Below are 14,805 nucleotides of genomic sequence, written 5' to 3' on the forward strand. Positions count from 1 at the left end.
ATACCAGGACCCTGATGCAGCTTCTGTGGATCCTAGATGCTTGATATTATGCAGATATGTATCCAGTGCTAGAAAAAATGCAAGACTAGAACAGGCACCAAACAAGATAACAAGACTAGAAGAACCCAGAACCGGAGCAGGACAGAAAGCAGAACCCAGAACATGTACACAAAACATGAGGGAAAACAAGAACAGTACTGTAAATGAACTGAGAATACAAGACCTAATAAAACAAGACAAGATATACAAGGCAAAACAAGAGGAGAAATAATTAAGTAATATATATGTAAAACATGTGTAAAAAAGTTTTAGACATACATAAATGGCCAATGCAATTATGGTGGGTCCTAACTGCCTAGATATGCACGACTAAAAGTACAACAATATAACACACACAATACTTTCCTGTAAGGAAAGGAGCAGAGGAATGAGACCACTGCTAGCAGAAACACGCTGAAACAAAAAGGGTAAATGGCAAAGGAACAGATGTGGCAACAAAAAACAAACATTTAAAGGAATCTAGGAGACTGGGAATTCCAGGAACAGAATAACGGAATGCATCCAGAAAACCCAGCATAAACAAAACCAGACAGAGAATAGATAACCAAGAAAAACTAAACAAGATTTGTAAAAAGAGTACTGGATAACTGAAGCCATGGCCAGAAATCTCCGCAGAATGTAACAGGACATGACAGTTATAACATGGATAAGCGTTTGATTAATGACCACAGACTGTATTGCGTTATATTTTTCTTCTTATGTTTTAACCGAAGACACTGGATGCACACAATTTCTCGTAGTTATATCAAATTAAAATGTGAATCCATTAAATTGAATGAGTAATATTGTTGTTTCTGAATCAGAAGAGTTCTTCTTTGATGTAATTTCCTAATTACATGGCACCTCAATTTATGAGAAATGCATTTAATTGTAACGATTTAGCACTATTTTACTTCTAGTTGGTATCTTCTAAATGGCTAATAGTCCTAGTGAATATTATTTTTGTCCAAAAACTGAAATCCCACTATGCTTGCTATGTTTGCCTTCCTATGATACACTTAATTTTTTTTCTGTCTCTCACCCTCACTCTGTGATCTTCACAGAAGATATATATATATATTTTTTTTTGACAATCTTTATTTTCCATTTTACTTTTTTACATATATGTTATAGTGCAAGGTACAGAACAACAATATCGAAGAACATTTTTGCGATATTACATCTCTAATATCAGTGAACAAATATTCACAGTCAGATCATTAGATAACATAGGTAGAAACCAAGAGTGCTAATTCATACAAAATTATCAACTTCTGTAGGTGAGTAATTGTATGTTGAGATGTTGGGATGAGCAGATGTATAGCTAGTCATACGTGAGAGCCTACTGGATGACAGACAAGGCTGCCTGGTGTCATGTTGGCGTTGTAGTGATATAATTTTATACAGTTACATTTCCTTGTGTAGTTTTACCCTTCATACAGTGTTTTAACAGGTAGATAACTGTGGCCTAAATTTAATTCTATTGGCCGAAAATGGTCAATAAATATTTTATTTTCTTAAATGGCAGCTGGGCTTTATGACCTCAGTAACTCCAGCAATAGAACCCTATATTCATGTTGGCTGCTCTTGACTGATCGTCCAACAAATGTGCTTAAGAATTGTATTTATTGGCCTGCTTTTGCAGACTAACCGTGTTAAGTAAGATAATAAAGAAGGCCTATAGAGGTGAATTTGACTCCCACAGTTGTACCAAGTAGGTTTTAGACCTGGATTCTACGGGAGGGTTTTATGCTTAAGGCACCTTACTTTCATGTGAGATTTAGATTTGTAGGTCATTTAAGAGATTTTTGCCTTGTATCTTTGCATTTTGGTACTCTTTCCCTGTTTTGGTGTAGGTGGCTTAAGTATTGCGTTTCTGTCAGTGCCCAACCAACTGTTGCGTGCATCCCGTCCTGTCCAGGACGGATCGTGTCCATAATGTGGGCCTGTCTGCGTGGGTATGTAGTCTTTCTACTGTCTGTGATAGTCGTAGGGGGAGCAGTCCGGAGTCCAGCCATGAGGCGGGGGGTGGGTGTTGTCGACATTAGGGGGAAGGGGTAGGTGGGAAGGTTAGGTATGCGTGTTCCGGGTTTCTGAGGGCCCCTGAGGTGTCGCATTTGGGGTCGCTACTCTGTTGGCTAGGTATGTTGCCCATGGATACCAGGTCAGTGCACACTGCTCCTGTCTCCCATGGAGATCTGCCGTTAGAGTTTCCATAGAGTGTATCTCTTCCACCTTTGTCACCCATTGCTGGAGGGTGGGCGCATCCCTCTGTTTCCACAGCACAGGAATGAGGGACTTGGCTGCATTGAGCAGTGGTAGCGTCAGTGACTTCTTATATGCCTTTAGGGGAGTTGTGGGTGTGGTGCAATAGTATCGTTAGGGGATTTAGAGGTATAGTTGAGCCTGTGACTGCGTGTATCTCCCCCCTGATCTTCTCCCAATATGGGGCGATTGCGGGGCATGTCCACCATACTGTGTGCAGAATTATTAGGCAAATTAGTATTTTGACCACATCATCCTCTTTATGCATGTTGTCTTACTCCAAGCTGTATAGGCTCGAAAGCCTACTACCAATTAAGCATATTAGGTGATGTGCATCTCTGTAATGAGAAGGGGTGTGGTCTAATGACATCAACACCCTATATCAGGTGTGCATAATTATTAGGCAACTTCCTTTCCTTTGGCAAAATGGGTCAAAAGAAGGACTTGACAGGCTCAGAAAAGTCAAAAATAGTGAGATATCTTGCAGAGGGATGCAGCACTCTTAAAATTGCAAAGCTTCTGAAGCGTGATCATCGAACAATCAAGCGTTTCATTCAAAATAGTCAAAAGGGTCGCAAGAAGCGTGTGGAGAAACCAAGACGCAAAATAACTGCCCATGAACTGAGAAAAGTCAAGCGTGCAGCTGCCAAGATGCCACTTGCCACCAGTTTGGCCATATTTCAGAGTTGCAACATCACTGGAGTGCCCAAAAGCACAAGGTGTGCAATACTCAGAGACATGGCCAAGGTAAGAAAGGCTGAAAGACGACCACCACTGAACAAGACACACAAGCTGAAACGTCAAGACTGGGCCAAGAAATATCTCAAGACTGATTTTTCTAAGGTTTTATGGACTGATGAAATGAGAGTGAGTCTTGATGGGCCAGATGGATGGATTGGTAAAGGGCAGAGAGCTCCAGTCCGACTCAGACGCCAGCAAGGTGGAGGTGGAGTACTGGTTTGGGCTGGTATCATCAAAGATGAGCTTGTGGGGCCTTTTCGGGTTGAGGATGGAGTCAAGCTCAACTCCCAGTTTCTGGAAGACACCTTCTTCAAGCAGTGGTACAGGAAGAAGTCTGCATCCTTCAAGAAAAACATGATTTTCATGCAGGACAATGCTCCATCACACGCGTCCAAGTACTCCACAGCGTGGCTGTCAAGAAAGGGTATAAAAGAAGAAAATCTAATGACATGGCCTCCTTGTTCACCTGATCTGAACCCCATTGAGAACCTGTGGTCCATCATCAAATGTGAGATTTACAAGGAGGGAAAACAGTACACCTCTCTGAACAGTGTCTGGGAGGCTGTGGTTGCTGCTGCACGCAATGTTGATGGTGAACAGATCAAAACACTGACAGAATCCATGGATGGCAGGCTTTTGAGTGTCCTTGCAAAGAAAGGTGGCTATATTGGTCACGGATTTGTTTTTGTTATGTTTTTGAATGTCAGAAATGTATATTTGTGAATGTTGAGATGTTATATACCCATTTCAATTATTTATTTTTACCAGTGAAACCAATATATTTGTTTTTTGTTAAGTTGCCTAATAATTATGCACAGTAGTAGTCACCTGCACACACAGATATCCCCCTAAAATAGCTATAACTAAAAACAAACTAAAAACTACTTCCAAAAATATTCAGCTTTGATATTAATGAGTTTTTTGGGTTCATTGAGAACATGGTTGTTGTTCAATAATAAAAGTAATCCTCAAAAATACAACTTGCCTAATAATTCTGCACTCCCTGTATGTGGTAATATGTACCGGTGTGTGTGTGTGTGTGTGTGTGTGTGTGTGAGAGCCGCATCTCCAGCATGTGTCTGGGGTGTTCTCGTGTATACGGTGTAGAATCACAGAAGATATTTACGACCCTCTGCAATGGTGTCTATTTTCTATCAAACCTGTGTTTTATCTGCACTCCTGTCGCTTTTAACACCTGTATCACAACTCAACTTTGAATTCTATGTGTCGTCTTGCTCAGAAATGCTTAAGACTTGAGAAAGGGAGATTCTCCCGAAAGCTTGTCATTAAAACAATTCTGTTAGTCCAATAAAAAAGATATTAAAAGATACAAATTTTATCTGGAAACCCAGACTAGATACATAATGATACAATCTGCTACAACAGAATTGACATCTTTAATAGAAGACACAATGTAATTTATGTATAATGTTTAGATGTGCACGGATACAGAAAAAGGCATCCACTAGTTAAATGGTTTTCAATCAGAATGCCAAGGCACACTGGTAGGTCACAAACCACCTCAAAGTGTGCTGTGGACACCTTGAATTCAGGCTGTTATTGGTTGAATGTAATCCTTAAGTATTATTTTTATTAAGCATTCGCATTAAAAGTGGGATTCCCATCTGGCAATTCATGAAAACCATGTGAAATTGTCTAGAACAATAAATATCTCCTTTAAAAAAAAAAAAAAAAAAAAAAAAAAAAATGCTTAAACTGCTGATGAAGTTCTAAAGAAAACAGACAGGTCTGGTTTGAAACTGTCACTTTTATGGAAGTGTGCCTTTGTGTTGGTGATAAGGGAGCGACTCACTAGTGGGAGTCATGTGACAGTGATGCTGCAGATTATTTTGCTGACCTGCCCCTGCGCATGCTGACGTCACCAGCATAGCAAAGAGCGACACAGACTCTGTCTAACAAGCAGCCAGTTTACAGTATTGACACAGCACAAGCTCACTGGCATAGCCTGCAGGATGAGAACATTTTTTAAAGGGCGAGCCACCCCCTGCAATTGCACATGTTGGGAAATCAAATGTAGACACAGACCCACAAGCTGACTTTCCATTTTAGGGAAGTTTCAACAAAGGATGACCTTTACATATATGAATCAGTTGTTGACTGCTTTTAGGTTTGTTTGTTTGTTTTTTCCTTCATTTTTAAGATTTTTTTTTACTTCAGACTTGGTACAAATCCCCCTTCAAATAATCATATTCACATGTGTGGTATATGGTTTAGTGTCCTGTGCTAGCAAGAAGTTGATGGTTGAGTACACGTAACCATTCACTGGTCTAGATATAAAACACTAAGGTGATGTGTAGCATTTTGAAAGTTAGTTATGTCATAATTAAATTGCAAATGGATATCACATGAGGTCACAATGGTTAGACCATTGAGGACATAAGTAGCAGACAAATTGTGCAAGAATGTAAGAGCAGTCAGGCATTGTGGTAAAAGAAAGAGCAGGGTGAATGAGTGAGATTGAAACGGCATTAAAGATGCTGCGGGGACAGAGAAAATAGAGTTAAGGAAAAAAACGTTTATATTTTTAGCTTATAGGTAATATTTTGTAACATACAATGTATAGTATTGACTAGCTAGGTGATTTGATTAAGGCCCCCTTGTACTCTGATATTTAACAGTGCCTCTCCAAAATCTAACTCTAAAAAATAAAATAAAAAAATCTATTCTTGAACAGAGAACACGAAATGTCATTGAAGAAGATGGAACCCTGGGCAAATCTTTGCAGAGTAAAGAATCCAAGGAGAGCGAAGAACCAAGAGAAATGATTACTCCTGCTCTCCAGGTGGCTCTAACTAAACAAGGTGTGTTAAGCATGAAACCATGTGTTAATGGAATGTGCCATGTTTATCCTGAATACTGTTATACTGACTAGAGCAGTCAATGTTTGAAGGTAATAGAGGTCCCTGCTTTCTGATGTGACAGACACCTTATGTTAAATGATGTTCTATGATCATTATTTTGCCACTCCATAAGCTGTTGACCATGTTTCACTTTTGTGTATAAAATGTGGCAAGAAATAGCAGATCCATGTTTAATCATTTTAACATAAACTAGAAAAGCTAAAATTTCTGGGGAAATTGTGTGAAGTGTTCTTGCCTCCACCAGTAGTCTACAACTGGAGTGGGACGGAGTAACTGTTATTATTTATTTATATAGCACATTTAATTGCAATGTTGTTGCCCAAAGTGCTTCACAGTTACATTAAAACATACAGTTATAAAAACATTAGCAGGTGTAAAAGGCTTTGTCACATCACTTGCTGCTGCAGCCTGGCACAGGTCAGAGTATTTTTGCGGTTGCCATCTTCAAACGGTCATATTTTTAAAACTATAAATCCTACAGTGAAGAGCTTTATATTGTGAGAATCAGACCTACATTTTGATGTATAGTATGTCTCTGAGATATTAACCCCTTAAGACCGCAGCCAAATGTACAAGTTGTGAACCAAAAAAAATGTAAACAAACCACAGATTTTGACTATATGTCTGTTCAACAATAATTTACCTCTTTCATATTAAATGCACCCACACTTATTATATATCATTTTGTTCAGGGGAAACAGGGCTTTCATTTAACATCAAATATTTAGGTATGGAACATAACGTAATATGAATAAAATATAAAAAAATGAGAGAAAATATGATTTTTTTTTAATTTTCTTAGTTCTATGTGACATTCTAACTGTGAATGTCATAATACTGTTTGCTTTTACTGCAATAAAATACACATATTTGTATTCAGCGATGTCTCACGTGTAAAACAGTACCCCCTATGTACAGGTTTTATGGTGTTTTGGGAAGTTACAGGGTCAAATATAGCATGTTACACTTTTCAGTTTTTTCACATTGAAATTTGCCAGTTTGGTTATGTTGCCTTTGAGACTGTATGGTAGCCCAGGAATGAAAATTACCCCCATGATGGCATACCATTTGCAAAAGTAGACAACCCAAGGTATTGCAAATGGGGTATGTCCAGTCTTTTTTAGTAGCCACTTGGTCACAAACACTAGCCAAAGTTAACGTTAATATTTGTTTGTGTGTGAAAAAGCAAAAAACGAATTTGAAAGCCAATTTTGGCCAGTGTTTGTGACTAAGTGGCTACTAAAAAAGACTGAACATACCCCATTTGCAATACCTTGGGTTGTCTACTTTTGCAAATGGTATGCCATTATGGAGGTAATTCTTATTTCTGGGCTACTATACGGTCTCAAAGCCAACGTAACCAATCTGGCGAATTTCATTGTGAAAAAACTGAAACGCAAGCCTTATATTTGACTCTGTAACTTTTGAAAACACCATAAAACCTGTACATGAGGGGTACTGTTATACTCAGGAGACTTTGCTGAACACAAATATTTGTGTTTCAAAACAGTAAAAAGTATGACAGCAAAAATATCGTCAGTGTAAGTGCCGTTTGTGTGCGAAAAAGGCAATAAATTTCACTTTCCCTGACGATATCATTGTTGTAATAAATTTTACGGTTTTGAAACACAAATATTTGTATTCAGCGATGTCTCCCGAGTAAAACAGTACCCCCCATGTACAGGTTTTATAGTGTCTTGGAAAGTTATAGGGTTAAATATAGTGCTAGCAAATTAAATTCCCTATACTTTCGGCCTGGGTTGTTAGGCAGGTCCCGCTAATTGTAATTAATTAGGATACCTAATTATGTAAAATTATTACATAAATATATATGTAAAATTATTATATATACACGTGTGTGTGTATATATATATATATATGTATATATATGTATATAATTTTTTTACTATTATTTTTATTTATATATAGTGATGTATACGTATATACTTGGGTATATACATATATATATTATTTCGTTCTACGTGTATTTTGATATCTATATCTATATATATATATATCTATATATCTATATATATATATAGATATATATATATATATATTATCAAAATACAGTTAGAATGAAATTACACACATATATATTTTTAATTATTTATTTTTTTATTTTAATTTTTTTTACGTATTTACATATTTTTTTATTATATATATATATATATATATATATATAATTATGTATATATTTAATCAATATCCTTCTACGTGTATTTTGATATTAATATATATATATAATTATATATATAAATATTAAAATACACTTAGTGTATGTGTAAATGTGTGCGTATATATATATATTATATATAGATCATATATATAATATATATATAAATGATGTAAGTGTATTTTATTTTTAACTTTAATTTTTATTTATTTTTTTACATTAAGGGGTTAATAGGGGAGGAGAGGGGCAGAGACAGTGTCAGCCAGTGATTTTACATCACTGGCTGACACACAGGATCAGTGATCACAGTGACAGGCTGTCACTGTGATCACCTCCTGCAGATCGCGGTAATTGGCCACAGGGGGAGTGCCTGGGTGGCCAGGCATGCCCCCCACCGTGATCTGCAGGGGGATCCTGCCTGCAGTTACTATGGGTCAGCCAATAGGCTGACACATAGTAACTCTGATCGCAGTGACAGACTGTCTCTGCATTCAGATCGCAGAGACAGCCTCTCCCTGCGATCAGACTCTGCAGATCGCGGTCACTGACCGCAGGGGGACTGCCTGGGGGGCCAGGCATGTCCCCCGACCGCGATCTGCTGCAGAGAATTCCGCCGGCTCCATGTGTCAGCCGATTTTAAAATCGGCTGACACATGGTAAATACCGATCGCAGTGACATCCTGTCACTGCGATTGGAAGCTGCAGACCGCGGTCCCCAGGCACAGGGGGGCTGCCTGGGGGGCCAGGCATGCCCCCCGACCGCGATCTGCAGCGGCCATGTTCCGCCGGCCACGTGGGGGGTAAGACCGCCCAGGACGTACCATGCCGTCCTGCGGCGTTTAGAGCCGCCCAAATAAGGACGGCATGGTACGTCCTGCGGTCTTAAGGGGTTAACAATGAAGGCACAGTCGCAGTTTAGAAATTGCCCTTCAAATGTGAGCTTTGCAGAGTGGAGTTTCAATGAATGTCAATGGAAGGCTTGAGTTGCAAACAAATGGTCATATTGTGAAAACTATCAGGACTATGGCTTAGCTGTGGACATTTTTAGTGGCAGCAGGGATAGCTGAACGTTTTGATATAAGATTTGTGCAGGTGGGCTTGAAAATGAAGGAGTGGTGGCAGTTTAGAAATCATGTCCTGATTTTTCAGCTTTTGCCACCTCCCACTCTAGCTTTGCCATTCATTCCTATGGGACAAATTTCGCCACAAGAACGACGATATTCCGTGAACCATTCGGCGAAACGTTCCACAAAGTAATAGCAATCCGATCGGGAACAATCTGCACGTTTTGGTATATTTTTGTCTATGTAGTGTAAAAACTGTGGGAGGAGTTAGGGTGGCAAATTTGGCTATAATAAGAATAATAAGAATAACTAGAAAAGGTACAATTTCTGGGGAAATTGTGTGAAGTGTTCTTGCCTGCACCAGTAGTCTACAACTAGAGTGGGCGGAGTAACTGTTAGTATTTATTTATATAGCACATTTAATTGCAATGTTGTTGCCCAAAGTGCTTCACAGTTACATTAAAACATACAGTTATAAAAAATTAGCAGGTGTAAAAGGCTTTGTCTATGACATCACTTGCTGCTGCAGCCTTGCACAGGTCAGAGTATTTTGGCGGTTGCCATATTCAAACGGTCGTATTTTAAAAACTATAAATCCTACAGTGAAGAGCTTTATATTGTGAGAATCACAAGACCCAGACCTACATTTTGATGTATAGTATGTCTCTGAGATATTAACAATGAAGGCACAGTCGCAGTTTCGAAATTGCCCTTCAAATGTGAGCTTTGCAGAGTGGAGTTTCAATGAATGTCAATGGAAGGCGTGAGTTGCAAACAAATGGTCATATTGTGAAAACTATCAGGACTGTGGCTTAGCCGTGGACATTTCTAGTGGCAGCAGGGATAGCTGAACGTTTTGATATTAGATTTGTGTAGGTGGGCCTGAAAATGAGGGAGTGGTGGCAGTTTAGAAATCATGTCCTGATTTTTCAGCTTTTGCCAGCTCCCACTCAAGCTTTGCCATTCATTCCTATGGGACAAATTTCGCCACAAGAACGACGATATTCCGTGAACCATTCGGCGAAACGTTCCACAAAGTAATAGCAATCCGATCGGGAACAATCTGCACGTTTTGGTATATTTTTGTCTATGTAGTGTAAAAACTGTGGGAGGAGTTAGGGTGGCAAATTTGGCTATAATAAGAATAATAATAATAATATATATGTGAGATAACATTAAGTGGTCTTGCTATGCAAGAACACTTAACTAGAAAAGCTACAATTTCTGGGGAAATTGTGTGAAGTGTTCTTGCCTCCACCAGTAGTCTACAACTGGAGTGGGCGGAGTAACTGTTATTATTTATTTATATAGCACATTTAATTGCAACGTTGTTGCCCAAAGTGCTTCACAGTTACATTAAAACATACAGTTATAAAAACATTAGCAGGTGTAAAAGGCTTTGTCTATGACATCACTTGCTGCTGCAGCCTGGCACAAGTCAGAGTATTTTGTCAGTTGCCATCTTCAAACGGTCATATTTTAAAAACTATAAATCCTACAGCGAAGAGCTTTATATTGCTAGAATCACAAGACCCAGACCTACATTTTGATGTATAGTATGTCTCTGCAATATTAACAATGAAGGCATAGTCGCAGTTTAGAAATTGCCCTTCAAATGTGAGCTTTGCAGAGTGGAGTTTCAATGAATGTCAATGGACTGCGTGAGTTGCAAACAAATGGTCATATTGTGAAAACTATCAGGACTATGGCTTAGCCGTGGACATTTCTAGTGGCAGCAGGGATAGCTGAACGTTTTGATATAAGATTTGTGTAGGTGGGCCTGAAAATGAGGGAGTGGTGGCAGTTTAGAAATAATGTCCTGATTTTTCAGCTTTTGCCAGCTCCCACTCTAGCTTTGCCATTCATTCCTATGGGACAAATTTCGCCACAAGAACGACGATATTCCGTGAACCATTCGGCGAAACGTTCCACAAAGTAATAGCAATCCGATCAGGAACAATCTGCACGTTTTGGTACATTTTTGTCTATGTAGTGTAAAAACTGTGGGAGGAGTTAGGGTGGCAAATTTGGCTATAATAAGAATAATAATAACTAGAAAAGCTACAATTTCTGGGGAAATTGTGAAGTGTTCTTGCCTCCACCAGTAGTCTACAACTGGAGTGGGCGCAGTAACTGTTATCATTTATATAGCACAGTGGTAGTCAACCTTTTTCTAACTACCGCCCACTAATGCATCTTTTTGGTTGAAAAAATTTCCTTACCGCCCACCAGTTTTCGCGCAAGTGCGGAATATTTTTTTCGAAAGGAGGGTGTTTTAAAAAAAATAAATGTACGTACATTTATCTTTTTATTTGCAATTAATGCATGTTTATAATGTTTTTAACTTTATAAAAAGTTTAATGAGAAAACAATAAAGTAAATTGAAATTACCTTTACTAGTGATTAATGAGATCCTTGAGGTTGTAAGGAACAAACGAAGGTCTCCTCTTTCGGTGATATTCAGACGACTTCTCTGTTTGCGCATAATATGATTTCTCATCTGTGCTTCAGCTCCCCTCTTCTCCCTCCTCAATTCCCCTCCCCACCTTTTTTCCCCCTTTTTTTACCTTCCTTATAGCAATGCCCAGTAGGAAGGCTGAGCTAGGTATCCCACTATAACAGACTGGCACACATACATACAGACACACAGACAGACATACAGGCGCACACACACACACAAAGACATACATACAAAGACACATACAGACAGACACAAGAAACAGACACACATACATACACACATATATACAGACAGACACACACACGACACATACATACACACATATATACAGACACACACACACACGACACATACAAAGACATACATACAAAGACACACACACACAATACATACATACAAAGACACACACACACAAGACATACATACAAACACACACACACACACACAAGACATACATACAAAGACACACACACACAAGACATACATACATACAAAGACACACACACACACACAAGACATACATACAAAGACACACACACACAAGACATACATACAAAGACACATACAGACAGACACAAGAAACAGACACACATACATACAGACAGACACACACACGACACATACATACACACATATATACAGACACACACACACACGACACATACATACACACATATATACAGACAGACACACACACACACGACACATACAAAGACATACACACACAATACATACATACAAAGACACACACACACAAGACATACATACAAATACACACACACACAAGACATACATACAAAGACACAGACATACATACAAAGACACACACACACACAAAACATACATACAAACACACACACAAGACATGCATACAAAGACACACACACAACATACATACAAAGACAAGACACACATATATACAGACATACACACAGACACAAACAAGACATACATACAAAGACAAGACACATGTATACAGACATACACACACACAAGACACATACATAAGACACACACAAGACATACATACAAACACAAGACACATACATAAGACACACACACAAGACATACATACAAACACAAGACACATGTATACAGACATACATAAGACACACACACAAGACATACATACAAACACAAGACACATGTATACAGACATACACACAAGACACATACAAGACATACATACAAACACAAGACACATGTATACAGACATACACACAAGACACATACATAAGACACACACAAGACATACATACAAAGACAAGACACATGTATACAGACATACACACACAAGACACTTACATAAGACACACACAAGACATACATACATACAGACACACACAAGACATACATACAAAGACACATACACAAACAAACACACATTATATTTAAGTCACCCTCCTGTTTCCTACCTTTAAGGTGCAGGAGGGTGACTTTCCCTGGGGTCCAGTGGTGGCTCAGGTGCATGGGAGTCAGAGTTCCCACTCTGACTCCCTCCTCCTCCTTCCTCCCGCGCGGCTCTCTGTATGCTGGGAGGAGTGACCGGGGAATCACTTCCTCCCAGCAGATTTGATGTCATCACAGGGGGCCCGGTCGCGCTGTTAAAGCGCCCAGCGCTGACCGGGCCCCCTCACAATCCACATCCATCGGGTGGCCCTGACAGCATGGGCCACCCGATGGACCCCTCCATATGCGGCCCCGGCGGTTTGCCGCCGGGGCCGCAAGTGGTGATGGCGGTACCCAGTCACAGTGGTACCGCCGGCTCACGCCCGCCCGCCTGCCCAATTTATAAAAAAATTGAAAATCCCTACCGCCCACCTGGAATCCTGAAACGCCCACTAGTGGGCGGTAGGGACCAGGTTGACGACCCATGATATAGCACATTTAATTGCATCTTTGTTGCACAGTTACATTAAACCATACATTTATAAAAACTCTAGCAGGTGTACAAAAGGCTTTGTCTATGACATCACTTGCTGCTGCAGCCTTGCACAGGTCAGAGTATTTTGGCGGTTGCCATCTTCAAACGGTCGTATTTTAAAAACTATAAATCCTACAGTGAAGAGCTTTATATTGTGAGAATCACAAGACCCAGACCTACATTTTGATGCATAGTATGTCTCTGAGATATTAACAATGAAGGCACAGTCGCAGTTTAGAAATTGCCCTTCAAATGTGAGCTTTGCAGAGTGGAGTTTCAATGAATGTCAATGGAAGGCGTGAGTTGCAAACAAATGGTCATATTGTGAAAACTATCAGGACTATGGCTTAGCCGTGGACATTTCTAGTGGCAGCAGGGATAGCTGAACGTTTTGATATAAGATTTGTGTAGGTGGGCCTGAAAATGAGGGAGTGGTGGCAGTTTAGAAATCATGTCCTGATTTTTCAGCTTTTGCCAGCTCCCACTCTAGCTTTGCCATTCATTCCTATGGGACAAATTTCACCACAAGAACAACGATATTCCGTGAACCATTCGGCGAAACGTTCCACAAAGTAATAGCAACACGATCGGGAACAATCTGCACGTTTTGGTAAATTTTGGTCTATGTAGTGTAAAAACTGTGGGAGGAGTTAGGGTGGCAAATTTGGCTATAATAAGAATAATAAGAATAATAATAATAATATATATGTGAGATAACATTAAGTGGTCTTGCTATGCAAGAACACTTAACTAGAAAAGCTACAATTTCTGGGGAAATTGTGTGAAGTGTTCTTGCCTCCACCAGTAGTCTACAACTGGAGTGGGCGGAGTAACTGTTGTTATTTATTTATATAGCACATTTAATTGCAACGTTGTTGCCCAAAGTGCTTCACAGTTACATTAAAACATACAGTTATAGAAACCATTAGCAGGTGCAAAAGGCCCTGTCTATGACATCACTTGCTGCTGCAGCCTTGCACAGGTCAGAGTATGTTTGCGGTTCCCATCTTCAAACGGTCGTATTTTAAAAACTATAAATCCTACAGTGAAGAGCTTTATATTGTGAGAATCACAAGACCCAGACCTACATTTTGATGTATAGTATGTCTCTGAGATATTAACAATGAAGGCACAGTCGCAGTTTAGAAATTGCCCTTCAAATGTGAGCTTTGCAGAGTGGAGTTTCAATGAATGTCAATGGACTGCGTGAGTTGCAAACAAATGGTCATATTGTGAAAACTATAAGGAATACG

At 39.4% G+C, this 14,805-nt stretch overlaps 1 protein-coding gene across 1 annotated transcript in view; it reads left to right on the forward strand.

The window, feature by feature from the left end:
- The window catches only part of LOC134612877 (S-adenosyl-L-methionine-dependent tRNA 4-demethylwyosine synthase TYW1-like), a 216,586-nt gene that overhangs the window by 41,868 nt on the left and 159,913 nt on the right, over window positions 1-14,805 (forward strand). Inside the window, exon 8 of the mRNA XM_063457335.1 lies at window positions 5,741-5,867. Coding sequence (XP_063313405.1) covers window positions 5,741-5,867 — 127 coding nt within the window. The remainder of the gene's footprint in view (window positions 1-5,740; window positions 5,868-14,805) is intronic.

This window comes from Pelobates fuscus, chromosome 1 (assembly GCF_036172605.1).
Source record: "Pelobates fuscus isolate aPelFus1 chromosome 1, aPelFus1.pri, whole genome shotgun sequence".
NCBI lineage: Eukaryota > Metazoa > Chordata > Amphibia > Anura > Pelobatidae > Pelobates > Pelobates fuscus.